Source organism: Malurus melanocephalus, unplaced genomic scaffold, assembly GCF_030028575.1.
Source record: "Malurus melanocephalus ecotype Western Australia unplaced genomic scaffold, MMel_1.1 scaffold_17, whole genome shotgun sequence".
NCBI classification, from domain to species: Eukaryota; Metazoa; Chordata; class Aves; order Passeriformes; family Maluridae; genus Malurus; species Malurus melanocephalus.
The window spans coordinates 1,793,774-1,808,962 of record NW_026623249.1 but is presented as its reverse complement, the minus strand read 5'-3'; the positions used below and the strand labels follow the sequence as shown (position 1 = coordinate 1,808,962).

The window sequence follows — 15,189 nt, the reverse complement described above, 5'->3', positions numbered from 1 at the left end:
GAGAACTGTGTGCTTCCAAGAAAACTTAAAGAAGCAGGTGAAGCAGGCGGCCCTTTGCCCAGCCCCAGTGTGAAGAGAGCCACCAGCCCGAGTCACCGGGAATGTAACCGGGGCCGGGAATGGCACCAGGACTGCCGGGCTCGCGCCACGAGCGGGAGGCGCGCCACGGCTCCTGCCGCGCTCGCGGCGCCCATTGGAGGGCTCCGCCGCCAATCAGCAGCCAGGGTTTGCCTCACATGACACATCCGCCGTCCCCTCCAGGGGCCGGGCGAAGTGGCCTAAAGGACAGGCACGACAGCCAATCAGAGGCGCCCGGCTCTTGGGGCGGCTGCCAATTGGCTGGGGGCCGGTTCCGTTGGCTGCGGCTTTCCGGCGCAGTGRCCAATCAGCGCGCAGGTGGGCGGGCCGGCGGGCGGACGTTCGGTGTGTGCGGGTCACCTCCGCGCCCGGTAAGGTGCGCACGGGGTGCGAGGGACTGGGGTTTTCTCGGCCGTGCCCTCCTGCCCTCGGGCTGGGGGAGCAGTGGGGCCTCCCGGGCTGGGGCTGTCCTCAACCACCGGGTTCGGGGACCCTGAGCCACTGCGGGAGCTGCTGGGACGCCGTTGCTGAAGGAGCCCCGCGGTACCGGGCCAGTGGGAATCTCGCGGCCTGGGTCTGCCCTGTGGGGGGGGGGGGGGGGGAGGGAGAAACGGGCCGTGGGGGCGGCTCTGCTCTCTACTGCTGAGGGAGACGGGGACCCTGTGCCTGGGATTGTCTCCTGAAAACGGAGAGGAGCTGGGGTCCAGCTGGGGGCCCCGTGTCTGTGGGGCTGGAGCTGCAGAGGGAGAGTAGAGAMTGGGCACAGATGTAGAAAGCAGTCCCATGTGATATCACATAAGTTTTTCTCCTGGACGTCTCTTGGCCTGGGGCCTGTCCTGCCTAGGGCACTCGGAGCAGGGCACTGCTTCAGTGGCACCAACCATGGGGTGCGCCTACCCCACCAACCACCTCTCCCCACAGATGGCCCAGAGGCTGGCACTCCAGCGGCTACTGTCCCTCCCCTTGCGGGGCCCCCTGGCATCCCACGGCAGGGCCTTTGGCACCTCAGCTGGCCTCAGGAACACTTTCAACGTACAGGATRGCAGCGACTTCCAGGACCGGGTGTTGAACAGCTCCAAGCCTGTTGTGGTGGACTTCCATGCGCAGTAAGTTCCACCTGTGGCTCTTGCACCTCTGTCTGCCATTRCCCGTGCAGGTGTATTTCTGTGACTTTCCTGGTGTGGTGGCACTCTGGGCGCACCMTGGAGAAACATGCCTGAGGGCTTCTCCAGCTGGGGAGTCTGGTGTTAAAAGGTGCTTCTGCCTGTCAGGCTCAATCCATAAAGATTTTTCTCACAGCTGCGTCCTGCAGCAGTGTCAAAGAGGAATGCCAGGAATGCATTCCCCAGGGTGGCATAGCTGCATCTTCCCAGTGCTCAGGTGCCACCCAGTYCCCAGTGTTGCATCATCCTACAAGAGATACCTCAGGAAAAAAACTGATATCTCCCCTATTCGGCATCATGGATGAAACGTCGCCTTAGAAACATTAAGTGTTGTTAACAGCCATGGAAGGCTTTGCATTTGCTATGACCCAGCACTGTCATGTTGTGTCTTTCCATATTTCTTAAAGCTGTGTGATTTTTGAGGCTCTTTATAGTAAAAGCCTTTATGTGTTAATAACAGCCATGTGACACCATTTGTCATCAATAAAAATGCTATCATCCTCCTGCCAGTAAAAATATTCCTAGATGTTTTCTGCTGGATTTACAATACTGATTATCTTTGGTTTTTCATGTATTTTCATAGTCCTCCAGTACGAGAGCCTGTTACAGCTGATTTGAGGCAAACAGAATACAAAACAGCCCAAAATATTCTGCTCTAAATAAACCAAACTGACAAATCAAAGTCATTAGTTGGGATCATCCAGGGAGGAGAGGACAACTAGTTGAAACCTGATAGAGAGCTTCCTTAACAGCTTTGACAGCTCCTTCACGAGAGAAGCGTTTTTTTAAGCTGTGGTTCAGGAATTGTATTTCCAGGCTGTCTCTTGAGTGGACAGCAATGGTGGTAAAGGGACTGGTGTCCCAGCACACCTTCCATGGCTGCTGCTGCACCTGCCTCTCCTAATGTCCCCTCTCTTTTCTTGCTCCATCAGGTGGTGTGGTCCCTGCAAGATCTTAGGCCCCAGGTTAGAGAAGATGGTGGCCAAGCAGGAGGGGAAGGTGCTGATGGCCAAGGTGGACATTGATGATCACACAGACCTTGCTATCGAGTATGAGGTAGGTGGTGGAAGAGCACAGACTTTCTTGGGCTGGCAGTGCAAAGGTGCCTCCGTGGGGAGATCTGTGCCTGCACAACAGTGGCGTTGGAAGGGAGAGGAAGCCTGCAGGYTCCTGATCCATTGGGTCACTTGTCAGTAGGTGGATTTTGCTTAGCACTGCTCCAGCTCTGCTGGTCATGCTCAGCATCTCCACCTCCAACCTGCTCTTCTGTTTGTGCAACCAGCCTGTCCTCTCTTTCCCTTCTTTGTTCAGGATCTCTAGCTGGGTCATAATGTCCCATCCTTAAGTTACAGCACCGGGAAACAGCGTGMGTTTTGTTTGGACAGGTAGAAGCCAGGTCAGAAAAAAACTCATAAACAACAGGAGCATGTGTCCTGCTCTTGAAAGGAGAGGACTTAGGTGCTTACACTAGTGTGTGACATTACTGTTGGGTGTGCTCCCTGTGCACCCTTTCTCCCAGGAAGGAGCAGAATGACTGGAGAAAGTCATGGCTTTAGTTTACACRATTCATTTCTTTTTCCCCTCTGTCAGTGATTAGGTAGTTTAAGAAATGCAAAAGTCCCTCTGAGGCCTATGCTTGCCTCTGTTGTCTCTCCTTGTAAACAGCTCTGCCCATGGAGCTGGGGCATCCTGCTGTTGTGTTTTACAGGGAAAAAAGTGCTTCATTTTCACTCACGTATCACACAAGCAGATGGATCTGCTTCCCCTCTGCAGATGAAGTCCTGCTCTCAAGGTGACAACTAGCACAGCAAGCTCCTCAAGCTTCCCTGAAAAGTGTGAACCATCTCCTGAGCACACTGTCATTTTGTTGAGCCTGGAGAAGACACTATGTGCCGTTCCCACACCCTGCTGAGCCAGAAGGAGACAAAACTGGAAACAGCTTGTTCCCTCCCACTCTTTCCCCAGGGAGGCCTTTCTGCCTGTTCTGTGGTGGCATGTCCACACAGCTGGTGGCCACAGCCATGACTTACAGCTTGTACAAGCTGAGCACGAGAGCCTGTGGTGCTCTCCAGGGTGGAGGCGTGCTGGCAAATGCACCCCAGGCCAAGGAAGATGGCTGTTGGCTCCTGAGCAGGGCTGGCTGCTGCAAGCCCAAAGGCTGCGTAGCTCAAAGGGTGCTGGTGAGAAGTTGAAGAGGGTGAGGTGGTTTTAGTGATGATCTAAAAGCGTGTAAATCCTAATAGATGCAGGCAAGGCTCTGGTAGCAGCCATGCTAAGGAGAAGAGAATAGAGATTACTAGCTCAAGTCTTGTATTGTTCCAAGACTTCCAGTAGATAGAATTAGCTAGGATTACAAGAGGATAATCTCGAATGAGTGGAAAATAGCAAGGGTGTGTGCATGCAAAGAAAGGTCTGAAAAGAGGCTGAAAGTCCCGAGTTATGCAGGTTTGATGAGGCACCATGTGTTCTCTCCCCAGGTGCTGAGGGAGCAGCCGTGCTGCCTGCTCTGTGTGTTTGTGTGCGGGTAGGASTGAGGCTGCAGGGAAGGGTCAGCTTCTGGTACTTCATTCTGGAACCTTACACAAACATGAAGTTTCTGTTTTGCAAGAGGGCCTCCTGTTTTGAAGTGGTGTGTGTCTTRTCTTGGCCGCTATTACCATGACTAAAGCACAGTCCCCAGGCAGTGACTGTGAGTACCATAGCTGCAGACAGGTAGGGGTAAGGGAGAATTTTTTGCTTAGATCTTCCTACTTTGGGGCATCCTTTACAGAAGTTTGGTGCATGTGCTGAGCRTGTGCTTCGTTTGGCTTCATCTTCCCGGAAGTTGCTATGTAAGGAGAAGTGTAAGGGCTGATGAAAAAGGGATCAAGTCAAGATGAAAGAGACACAAAACAGAGTGTTTGGGAGAGATCAGGAAAACCAAAGGTGGTATTTAGGAGAGATCAGAAAACATTTGTTATAAAGCCATTCCATTGGAGATCAGATGGCTGCACGCTGAGAAAGTCTTTGTTTTGGGCGTTTTCAGTGTCCATGCCACCCCCACAACTCCTTCTCTAGCAGCCAGGAAGTCTCCTTCCATCCATGTTTATTCCCCTGCCCACGCACACACGCAGCCCCCAGCTTGCTGCCTGGTTGCACAATGTCCTCTTCAGCAGCCTCCTTGAGGCAGCGGGAGGGGGAGACCCCCTGGAAGAGCAGAGGAATGCTGGCACATTCCTTTATACAAGAGGCCCTCTGCCCTTGGCTCTTAGCCATCCTGGCTTAGCACAAAGCACAGATGCATTTCCTGCAACTAGAAATGTCCCCAGTGCCCTTTCCTGTCCTGTTATGCCCAGCACAAAAGTTTTTTCTCTAGGGACTCCCCATTTTATCTAATACCTTTCATCTCTGGTTGTGGCCGTTCTCCACTGCTCCAGCCAGCTCCTGACCTTTTGCCTCAAGAGCAGAAAGGGAGAAGAAATACTTTTGTTTATCTGCAGTCTCWTAAAATTCTTTAGATTCATCTCTTGCCTTGCCCAGTTACCCCGTGTGTRGTGACTGGGAAAAGGCAGCCCCTTCTCTGGCCACTGTGGGTGGGCAGCTCAGGAGAGCTGCTGGGTACAGAGATGGTCATTCATCAATTGACCTCTATCCTGTGTTACCTCCTCACCCGGAGGCCTGGGTGAAATCCTCCCCCCTGCTTTGTTGTGTGGCATCCAAGCTTGTATAAAAATTTCAGTTGGGGGAGAATTCCCTTGGTACATGTATTGCCAGGAATAACCTGAATGGCCATGTTTATTTATTTGTGTGGTAAACACTAATCAAAAGCAGCCTCATTTTTTTCTGAAAAAATGCTCTTGAAGGAYGAGGAAAGTTTGTTTAGGTTCAGTGCAGATGGGACCAAAAAAAAAAAAAAAAAGAAGGGAAAAAAATAAAAAGTGCCCTCAACTTTGCATTCTAGAAATTCCCATGACATTTGCTTCTCAACCAGCAAAACAAAGTACATGCTCCGTTAACAGGCTGCCCTTGCTGCAGCTGGCAGGAAGGAAGCTGACAAAAACATTGTGTTTTCTGAGCAGAGGAACGTTGCTCTGTGCCCCTGGTTCTCGTCTGACTCTACAGCATCGACCCCAAACCTTCTTTCTTGGGATTTGCTCACCTGCATGAAGAAGAAGAGAGACAGGRGGATCGAGGCTGTGTGAAGCTTGTGGGTGCACTGGTCAACCTGCAGGGCCTGGCAATGTGGTGTTTGCTGTTCTCTGTAGAGCTTCCAAGAGTTGCCTKTTCTTTACTCATGCCCTGGTAGGGGCCAGCTCTCAAATTTTTGGGTGGAACTGGAGCAACTCTGCTCGGTATTTACCCACTGTATTTACCCTCTGGCAAACCAGAGGGAGGCTCAGTGGAGGTTTGCCCTTCTCAGGGAGAGAGCAGTTGAATGCAGTGCTGGTTCTATCCYTTCTCACTCCTAAAATCACCAGGGAACATGTTGGCACCATCACCAGTGCTGGGGCCCAAGCCCTCTCAGTCTGCTCCCTGCTGTCACTAGGAGGAGCTGAAGATTGTGCATTGAGCAGCCCAGACGCTCCCATACCTTCAGATGAGACTGCACAAGCCCTGAAGGACACTGCGGGGAGCCATGCTGGACTGCCCAGCTGGGACCGGCTGGGAAGGAAAGACAAAATGTCCCTTTCATCTCAGGCTCCCAGTGGGAGGAAAGCCAGCCCTCTGATGGGTTTCCAGAGGGATTTGCAGATCTTTGTTGGCAGCAGGGCTGGCACATGGGAAGGCCCTGCAGGCTGAAGAAGAGTCAGCAGGCGGGATAAGGACAGGATATGTTTTGAGGGGAGAGTTTGCAGGGATAAGGGCATCGAAGCTGTGGGGTCAGATATGTGGTCAGATCTTCCACTGCTGCAGCTCTCCAAGCACTGGTTGTTCCTTCTCTCAGTCATGTCCCTGGGGTCTCTGCTGTCTCCAGTCAGCCAGCAGGGCCCTGGGGAGTGTTGTCATTTCCAACGCTTTTTTCTTGGATAATTCCCAGAWAACTGTTCTGAGCTAAAAAAGCAGTGCCCAGAGCAGCGCAGCTGCCTGCTGGCTCTGATCAGAGGGACTTTTTCACTTCTTGTCTAATTGTCAGGGATCTGCAGTGAATGGCCACTGGTGTGTGACCAGATAAACCACTGAAAACAGAAGTAGGAAAGGAAAGATAGGTTGGAGGGGATTATCATTGCCATAATATGATGGAGCAGAATATCTGCCTGTACAATGATGRGGCAGGTTAGGATTAGAGCTCCAGTCCTGTCTGGAGAAAAACACGGGTTCAGTCTCATGCTGCCCTGGCCATAAAATGTCCAAAAGTGTCCTAGAGAGGACACCTGAGAGGTGTCCTAGATTTGTTCACTTTTGATAGGACAAAAGGGAAAGAGAAGAAGAATTTGTGCTGGAAATGTGGGAACAGCCTTGCCTTGTTTTTGTATTAGCTTTAGTTTTGTCTTTAAAAATGTGGGTCTTTTTTAAACTCAAAAAGCAGCTCAGCCTTTACTTGACCAGTGTGGTTTAAGTCAACACAAAGATAAGTCCACAGAAAGAGGAGGAACGTGGAGCTCAGCTGGCTTGTTTCTGTGTGGGCATCTTACCCTAGAGCAGGGCATGCTCAGCTCCCTTGTTGCCACTTCCCTAGAGTTCATTGGAGGACCAGGTGCAGCTGTCTTCCTGCAGGCTTTACTCACCTGTTTCTCCTTGTTTCTCTTGCTCCCAGGTGTCAGCRGTGCCAACTGTGCTGGCTATGAAGAATGGAGATGTTGTGGATAAGTTTGTGGGCATAAAGGACGAGGATCAGCTGGAGGCATTTCTCAAGAAACTGATTGGAGCCTGAAGTAAAAGCGGGGCTGTACCTCTGCCTCTGGACACGTCCGTGTTGTGCATTCCTTGCCTGGRAGAGCTGAGGGCAGGTTAATTCCCTGCCCTGTACAACTCTGTTCTCCTGTTTTGGTATTTTTAGGAAATGGAAAATGTTGTAYCCCTTCCCTGCTTCTCCCTCTTCTYTTGAGCAGCAGTAGCTGTAAAGGGTGCTGAGGCATGGGGCTGCTTATTCTCAAAACAGGGAATGTTGCTGGAATTAGGAGCCTGTGTTTATCAGCCAAGAGCTGACGTTTGGAGCTGCTGCTGCTGAGTTAGGAGGAGGAATGTTTTCTCTTTGCCTCACATCTGATAGCCCAGAGCAGAGGGCAGCTGCTCCCTGCAGGATGATGGCACATACCTGCCCTGGGTGGATTCCTTTAAAGCTGAGAATGCCTCTGCCTTGTCTCTGAAACCTGTCTCTTTCTTTCTCTGTCCTTGTGTTGCTGGGACCRGTACAACTCCTTCACAAATCCTTGGGCTCCCATTATAATTTTATAAGAGAAAATAGGGAGAAGTATTTTATAGATCTCCTTTTGTATGTCTGCAGTAGAGAACTTTTATCAGTCACTGCTGTCTAGCTGGGAGAATAAAACTTGATTCTCAGAAATCTCTCCAGAGAGGTGAGTGGGAATATCAGCAGCTCAGTTTCTAATGATGGGTTGGGAGAGTGCAGGTTATGACTTGATCTCTACTTAAAGGTAAGGTGCTGAAGAACAAAGCAGGGGTTTACTTTCATGGGGCTTTCAGTGCTGCCTGTAGGACCCCGTTTGTGTACTGCGGGACGCAGGAGGGCAGAAGCAGGATTCACCTCTTATACACAGAGGATCAGCTGCTCATTGCACACCAGGAGCCTGTGCTGTGCTTGCTCCCCCTGTGCTTTTCTCACTCATTCCCTGCCTGTGAAGCCTGAGAGCCTTCCTCTCTCCCTGTTGTGAATAATTAAATCTGCTCACATGGGTGAGCCCTGCCAGAAGGCAGCCTTTTGACTTTAATTGCCCTGACCTTTGGACTAAGGGTGCTGGTTGTGTGTTTCTATCTGAGCAGCCTTGAGCCCTTCCCACCTCTTCCTCCTCCTCCTCCTTCGCACATACACCTGTTTCCAGTCAAAATGGCTTCTGAGTGCTCCCAGCGTCCTCTTGTGCTTGCAGGCAGAGTACAGCACCAGYACTGATGACTACTGTACTGTTTAATTCCAGTTTGCTTATCTAAGCTGCATGAGAACATTGTAAGTGCTTAATGACCATGTACAAGCTGCTTTTTTTTCACCACAGCTTCTGTTTCCTTCAGTCACTCTTAAATCTGCTTTGGCTTTGCTCCACTTCACCTCCCTGGTTTATAAGCAGCAAGGTTATTCTTTTTCTGCATCTTTGCAATAACAATTTATGACTTTTGGAGGAGCCTGGGGAGTGGTGATCCAAGTCCTGCTGCAACCTCAATGCTGCTGGCATCACTGCTCCCACTTGCTTCTGTCACCCTGGGGCCTGGGCTACTGGTCCCCTGAGGTGGGTGCCTCCCACTCAGGCTGGGCTGATCTCACCACTGGCATGCTGCTAGAGGTAATATCACTTGGATGTAATCTGGTAAAGATGTCTTGATCAGTTACAATGAATAAAAACTGGCATTTTATTTTATTCTGGAGACCACMGAGGTTGTGCTGCTCCTGACCTCCTGGGGTTTCAGGCTGGGCAATTTCCCCTGCAGTTTCAGTGTTCCTGCTTAGTAAACACTTGTAATAAAGACTCTCCATTTTCCTGCAGGAGCAGGAAAAGTAGGGGAACAGCGTCACATACCAGACAATAGTCAACTTGCTTGCCTTGCCATCCTACAGAACAGGAAAAAACACAGTGACTTTGCATTGTGTAATTATGGGGCAGTATAAAATAGTTATTTTATCGCTTCCTTCTAAGGAAAAGCAGAGCTAAAGTGTCATTCAGCTGTTAAAGTGCCAGCACACTTTAGGGTGCATTATGTGAAAGCCATAACTGTTCATTCAAGATTAATGCTGAAGATCCACCTACATGGTGCCCTTTGGGAATCCTTCAGAGCACTGTAACAGGTGGACAGGAGGAGGAGGGGTTTGGGGACAGCTTGAGATTCCCCAAGCACTTCTTCAAGATTTTCACCACAGGACAGGTGTGCCAGATTTATTCAGCTYGCTGTTTGCCAACTGCTGGGGAAGGCTTCGGGGATTCCCACAGTGGTGTTAATAACAGGAGTTGCAAGCAGGAAGCAGTGCCAGCAGTGTGTTTATGTGGTGGTTAAAGAGGGGTTGCACAGCAATTTTCGTGCCACCTGAATGTGATGTTGGTCTTTCCCATTGAAGGGAGCTGAAGCAATGGGTAATTCCTTAGCAATAGCTGTCTTTTCCATGTCAGGTGCTCTCTCTAGTGAGGATGCACTTTGTTTTCCCTTTTGGAGTTAAGCACATTGAACGCTCTGATGTGCCAAGCATTTCCTCTCCTGCCCAAGCCTGTAGCTACAGTAGCTTCCTCAGCTCTTAATGATCCTCAGTGCTCTCCTGAGCAAAGCTCAGCTAAGCCCACTTCTCTTCCCCATGCATGTTTTGACCCCACCACCAAGGTTCCCCCAAAGATCAGGCACGGTGCCCCTGTCCCCACAGTCTTGTCCAAGGTGCCTGATTCCAGGCAAGCAGAGGTTTTCCATTCGTTTCTGTTGGCTTTACACTTGCATCAAGCCCTAACACAGCTGCTCCTTTCCCGAGATGTTTGTGCCTGCCTGCTGAACTCCGAGTTCATCTCCAGCTGCTCTGGCTCATAGTGAATAGCTGCAAGGAGGGAGAGAGAGCTTTGCTATCTTCTCTACTAGAGGTGCTATGCCAGGACCAGCTTCAAGGTCTGATAGTTCARTTAGCTGATGGAAAGTTCAGGTTGTCTTGCAGCACAAGTGGGTTGTATATATGTGGTCCTTTGAAGGGGATAATTTGGTTCCAGCGAGGTCTGACCTTGGCAGCCTGGCCAGTAAATCCTTTATCAACAAATACAATTCCTCCTGTGCAAAGAACAAAATAAAGACTAGCTCCATGTCAACAGGAAAATGGCCCCCACTGATGCTGCCTTAGGCAGGGCCTTTCACCAGCCCAGCCAGGCTGTTGGCCCCAACAGTTTATTAATCGCTTTAAGCTTCCCTTCACACACCTCATTTTTTCTCATCCAAGTAATTATAGGATTCAGAATCAGCAATTAAATACTCCAGCCCTGCAAAGCTGTTAGCACCAATGTTAAGCTCTGTTCAAAAATGGTGGCAAGTGCTTGCTGTGAATTTCCTGCAAGTTAAAGAATAACAGCAGCTTGCACTGCTGCAGTATTCTAGGCAGTAAAAAGATAAGATAAAACTACAATAGGCTTGACTTCCAGACCAAAATGACACTAGATCACCTGTTACACAGTCTCTTGTCCTCCTTACCTACCCCTGCAACCCACCCAGGCTCAAGCTGTAGTTTAACCCAGTCGACAACTGAGTGCCAGGCAGCTGCTCACTCACACCTCTCCTGGTGGGAAGGGGAGGAGAATCGGTGAAAAAAGGCAAAACSATGGGTTGAGATAAAACCAGTTTAATTATTTAAAATACAAGAATAACATCATAATATTTGTAATGAAATGAGAAACTACAAAAAGAGAAAACACAAGAAAAACAAGCGATGCACAAAATAATTGCTCACTATTTGGTTGGATGATGCCCAAACTGTCCCTGAGCAGTGATTGGCTCTTTTCAGGTAACTACCCCAGTTTATMTACTGGGCATGATGTCCTTTGACATGGAATATCCCTTTGAAAAGTTTGGATCAGCTCTACTGGCCATGCTCCTTCCCAGCCTCTTGTGTAGCTCCTCACTGGCAGAGCATAGGGAGCTGAAAAGTTATTGATTTAAAGTAAGCACTGCTTAGAAAGAAATAGGATGCTGGTATGTTGTCAGCATTATTCTCCTAGTACATCCAACACACAGCACTGCACTGGCTACTAGGAAGAAAATTAACTGTCCCAGTCAAAACCAGGACACCAACACCACATGGGAGGATGGTCTGTCATGTCCTGCTGCTCTTGTCAAGGATGTGGGGTGCCCTTGTGAGCTTTGTGGTTTCTCTTGCCTCTGAAGCTCTGTAATTTCAGCAACACTTTTCCCCTTAAAACGTTTCTCAGGCAAAACCCAACGACTGCAACTCTCAGGAGAGTGGTAGCTGCAGGCTGGATGCAGCTTGGAGGGGGCTGCTGTGCAGAGCTGTGCCTGGTTGCTTTTTATCTCTTTGCATTCTATTGCCAGGGAAGGATGGAGGCAGGACCAGCAGGGGAAACCTCAAATTTCTTACACCAGAGGAGCCAAATGGGTGAAAACAAGAGGCCTACAGGGAGAAATAGAAAATGTGTCAGCTCACATCCCAATGGGAATGGAGTGAGGAAAAACTCTGGCTGCTTTCCTGGTAGCAAGGGGTGGCTCATGTCCTGAGGCTGGGGGAAGCTGGCAGCTGCAGGCAACAGGGCAGCACCCAACTTCCCACCTTGCATTGACTTCCTAGGCTCTCATGATCCAAACAGTCGCAATAAAAATGCATTAAAATTGATGGATTTTCTCCATGGCCTGCATGCTCCTGTGAAGTAAGGTCCCTGAAGGTATATACATATATATACATGTTTATGTACTCACATACTCTCGTTCTCTGTTGAGGAGAGTGCCAGGAGCTTCTGAGGCTCACAGATGTCCCCAGCAGCTGTAGCTGTTGACAGAAGAGGACAGGAGCCAACTTGCTGGATCTCCCACCCAAGGCAAGACTGAACTCTTAAGTATCCTCAGCTACTACAACACTTTTCAACTCTGCTGCTAAAGGCATCCTGGCTCCATCCCTCTTACAAGTGGACAAGTGGTTGAGCAATTTCCTGAAAACAGGAAATTTTTGCATTAAGAGTCCTCAGAAATACTGGCTTCAAGTCATCCAGGGTATACAGCATGCACCAGAAATTTCGGTGTTTTCCAGAAATGGTGACCTCTGGTCACCYGCATGGCTGCAGCTCCTCCATGCCAGTCCCACACAGAGCCTGTCAGTGAGAGGGGGTTTGTGCTGACAGGCTCTGTACATGGAGCTTCATGCCTTGGGAAGGAGAGGAGCTGCATGCCCTGGGGTTGCTGTCTTCCTCCATCATGAGACAGTAACACTTCCTGCAGGACCCATAGCTGCGGGCGCAGGGACTGTGTGGCTCTTTTCCTTGTCAGTGGCTTTACCTGCAAGGCTGTGGCACAGGCAGCAGCAGGAAGCAAACCCAGCCCTGGATCTGGCTGTCACAGCAGCTGGGATGGAGATGGAGCAATGCAAGCTCCAGCATGCTCACTGGTATTTATGTAACATCGTTTTGCTTTAATCTGGCTTTTTAAGTAAACTGTCAAAGCCCTTTCTGTTCACTTGTTCACTAGGAAGCCTTTTCTTTCTTCTTTTTTTTGACTGCAAGTTTCATCTTTCAAAGCTTGGCTAGTTTTGAGTGATGCCAAAAAACCCCATTTACAGTGGCTTTTTGTTCTGTGCTGGTATTGTTCAGGCAGAAGTGGTTGTTTTCTTTTYGTCCTGGCATAGCTCAGGAGTGACTACATGGTCTGAGCTCAAACCTTCTAAAAATACTTATCCATGAGGAGAGATCCAGCATGGCACTGTTCAGACCCAGAGATTAACGCCTTGGAAAGGTGCAGTGGTCTGAAAAAGAAACCAGTGGCAGTGTCTTRCCAACTCTGGTCACCGTAAGCCCTGGAGCTTCAACACGTGGCAGGCAGAGGGGAACTGTAGAGGGCTGTGGATCTCTAAGGCACCAGAGTAGTCCACCCAGTGCCTGCAGAACCAGCCCACGGGAAATACTTTTTGTGGAGAGRCTATAGGGTGACTCAGAAGTCACAAAGAAGAGAACTTCTTGCTGCTTGGAGAAGCAAGGCTGAACAATGAGTCTGCTCCCCACCAGAGGTTGGTCTTCATAACTGTATCTTCCTGTTGGAGCGTGAGACAACTCTGGAGGAAGAGAGGATGACAGGGACTGAGCAGAACAGAGATCAGACAAATGACAAACTGCAGGAAAGCATGTGGGGAGCTCCTTTTTGTCCTGCCACTGGCAGATAGCAGGAAGCTTCCCAGGTGATAGYTTTAGCAGCTGCTGGTACATTATTGTTCTGCACTTGTGTTTACAGCTGTGCCAGTTTTTGGCAGGAAACTACAAGACAAAGCCCCCACATTCTTCCTTCTTGCTTGCCAGGTCTGCTCTCAAGGGGCTGATCCTTCAGCCTGGCTATTTCAGCTTASCTGATTACCTGAGGAGATCCAACTTCCCCTTCCCAGCCAGGCTAGGTCCCATGGGCTTCATCCTAAAATCCTGGCAGCATGAGAACTTCATAGAGCTCAGGCAAGATTAAAGGTTGCTGCTGTCACACCTACTGCTGCATTTCTCATGTTAAACTGCGGTTGCCCAGCACTCCAGCTCCCTTGTACCTGTCTGGGCCCTGTTTAATTTTTGCTCCCTTTTCCCTGGCCTTGGGATCAAGTTCTGTTCTCAGTTTTTTGGCAACTCTCAGAAGGAAGCACGCTTGCGGTTTTCTTAATCTTAATGCATCTGGCATTGCACACACAGGCAGAAGCTGGTAGCATCCTTGAGATGAAAGGATGCAGGAACATGAGGGACCTAGCACTGCTGGTCTCACTGAAGCCTGTGGCACAGGAACTGGCAGCATGTGGCCATGTCTGCAAGCAAAGTCCTTAGGTTGCTGTCATCTCCCTGTTTTGCTGCTCCCCCACAATGCTGTGCCTCCCTGTGACACTGTGTCCAGCCYGTGGTGGCCAGCAGCACATGACTGACCCAAGGGCACAGTTCCCAGCCTTGTTTCTCCAGCTTGCAGCTGGGGTCACGATGGCTAAGCTCTGCCAGTGTTACATCCCAAGCCCTGTTTCCCTCCCTTCTTTTTCCTTCCCTCCCTGGGGTTTCATACTGAGGCCAGGAATGATGGTCACGTCCCCTCCAAGAATCAGCAGGCTGTGGCATTTCCGTTGAGGGCGGCTTYGCATCTGAAGCCGCTGGCAGCAAATCCCTCTGCCATAGAGCTGACGAGGCAAGGAGGCTGGTGTGTCACCGGCCCTGCTAAGGGGTGCCAGCCGGAGTTTTCCATGGACCGGATGTGCCCGATGTTGTAATATCACCTGGAGAGCACTGGCTGCAATTCAGCCCTCGCCACGCTTGCCTGCGCCTGTAATCTCCCAGGGTTTTGCAAGCGCCGTCAGCCCACAATGGGGGAGCTGCAGGGAAGGCACCGCGCTCGGGTGATTCAGCCGGGGAGCCTGTATGCCAGCTGAGTCAGGCTTTATCKCAGCATCTCCACGTCCTGCTGCGGGGGGCTATGTCTACAAACTGCAGGAGCCTCATAAACTGGGTCTCCCCAGCACTTCTGCCCCTTTGCCCCCCCAGCCCACTATCCCAGCCAAAGCTCCAGCCGTGGCTGCTTCCTCTTCGCGGGACTGCTGTGCACAAACAGCTGCATCGTGTCAGCCCGGCAGACTGCAATGCCCTGATAAATGACCCAGTTCCCGAGAGCAGGAACGGAACTGCCCATTTACAGCTCCCTAGGCTGAGGGAAGGGCAGCAGATAACGCAGCCATGCTTTCGGGAACCGCACTGTCCTCATGTCATCTGTCTCCCACCAATATTGTGTCTCCCGGTGTCTCTTTTTGCCACACACACAGCAGCACAAGGTGTCTAAATCGATAACCCCTGCTTTGCAGAGGGTGAATGGGCTCTCCCCAGACAATAGGCTTGTGGCTGACTGACAGAACGGYTGGCACTTTAGAAAGGCATGGCCAATGCCTTGGAAAAAGAGCCTGCAGAGGCTGAGCGCCTGCAGATGGTGTCCTCATAAAGATGAAGGAGGAGCAGCCTCCAGCTGTCACCCACAGGCACCTATCAGCAGCCCACGGAGCTTGGGCTGGGGACACTAGAAGATGAAATGGTGCCCTACAGGGTGTTCTCTTGCCCCATTTCTGCACCAGCCTGTGCTGGCTGTCCTTTCTCACACCACGGCAGGGGGATGGGACAGGAAG

General features: G+C 50.6%; 1 protein-coding gene across 3 annotated transcripts; it reads left to right on the top strand.

Annotated features, from left to right (window-relative positions):
• Positions 1-366: 366 nt before the first annotated feature.
• Positions 367-8,756, top strand: TXN2 (thioredoxin 2). Of its 3 annotated transcripts, none has more exons than XM_057387437.1 (4): positions 367-449; positions 1,000-1,184; positions 2,174-2,297; positions 6,976-8,756. In XM_057387437.1, exons 2-4 carry the CDS (start codon positions 1,000-1,002, stop codon positions 7,090-7,092), a joined length of 426 nt encoding a protein of 141 aa, XP_057243420.1. In that variant the 5' UTR covers positions 367-449; the 3' UTR covers positions 7,093-8,756. The 3 variants fall into 3 exon arrangements, with proteins under 3 accessions (XP_057243420.1, XP_057243427.1, XP_057243436.1); XM_057387444.1 differs by having other exon boundaries at positions 398-454; XM_057387453.1 differs by lacking the exon at positions 367-449 and adding an exon at positions 461-621.
• The last annotated feature ends 6,433 nt before the right edge of the window (positions 8,757-15,189 follow it).